At 36.8% G+C, this 639-nt stretch overlaps 1 protein-coding gene across 1 annotated transcript in view; it reads left to right on the top strand.

Moving 5' to 3' along the window:
* The window catches only part of LOC103523559 (E3 ubiquitin-protein ligase synoviolin B-like), a gene marked incomplete at both ends in the record, with an annotated part of 10,413 nt that extends 9,782 nt beyond the window's left edge, over positions 1 to 631 (top strand). Inside the window, 2 exons of the mRNA XM_008488594.1 lie at positions 184 to 232; positions 401 to 631. Of these exons, the coding sequence (XP_008486816.1) occupies positions 184 to 232; positions 401 to 631 (280 nt within the window). The remainder of the gene's footprint in view (positions 1 to 183; positions 233 to 400) is intronic.
* Positions 632 to 639: the final 8 nt, after the last annotated feature.

Raw genomic sequence — 639 nt, 5'->3', positions numbered from 1 at the left:
AAAAGTTTTTATTTTTTTTTTTTTTTTTTTTTTTTTTTGACGGGGGGAAGTAGTTTTGTCAGTTTTACTTTCAACCTATGATGGTTATCTCACTGTGGGGGTTTTGGTTCAGTGTTTTGTTCATATTTTGGTTTCTTCTAACATGATCAGCTCACTTACTTGGTCTACTTATTTTGATTTCAGATGGAGAGAAGTCCCATGATATCATACATATTTCATATCAGAATTATTGGTAAGTGAATCAGGAATTTATCAGCTTTACAAGTGCGATTTTCCACTCTGGATGGTTTCTAAGAGACAATCCCCCCCCAAAGCATTAGGTTGTTACCAGCTATCAAAATTGCATTTTCTCAAACCTCTAGATTTGTTATCAACTAACAAATTTATTTCTATTTTCCAGTGTTACTCACTGTTCTAGGCCTCCTAGATCTTTACTTTGTAGTGGGTGCCTACCAGACCACCGTCACCAAGGGAGCCTCTGTTATGATAGTGTTTGGTTTTGAGTACGCCATCCTGCTGACTGTGTGTGTTAATATACTTATCAAATATGCCCTTCACACAATTGACCTCAACAGAGAAATCTTCTGGGAGAGCAAGGCTGTGTTCTTCCTCTATATGGAACTGGTTATGAGTAAGTAT

The sequence above is a fragment of the Diaphorina citri genome, unplaced genomic scaffold (assembly GCF_000475195.1).
Source record: "Diaphorina citri unplaced genomic scaffold, Diaci psyllid genome assembly version 1.1 scaffold26682, whole genome shotgun sequence".
Taxonomy (NCBI): Eukaryota; Metazoa; Arthropoda; class Insecta; order Hemiptera; family Psyllidae; genus Diaphorina; species Diaphorina citri.
The sequence above is the reverse complement of the archived record's forward strand: the minus strand, read 5'-3'. Positions and strand labels throughout refer to the sequence as shown.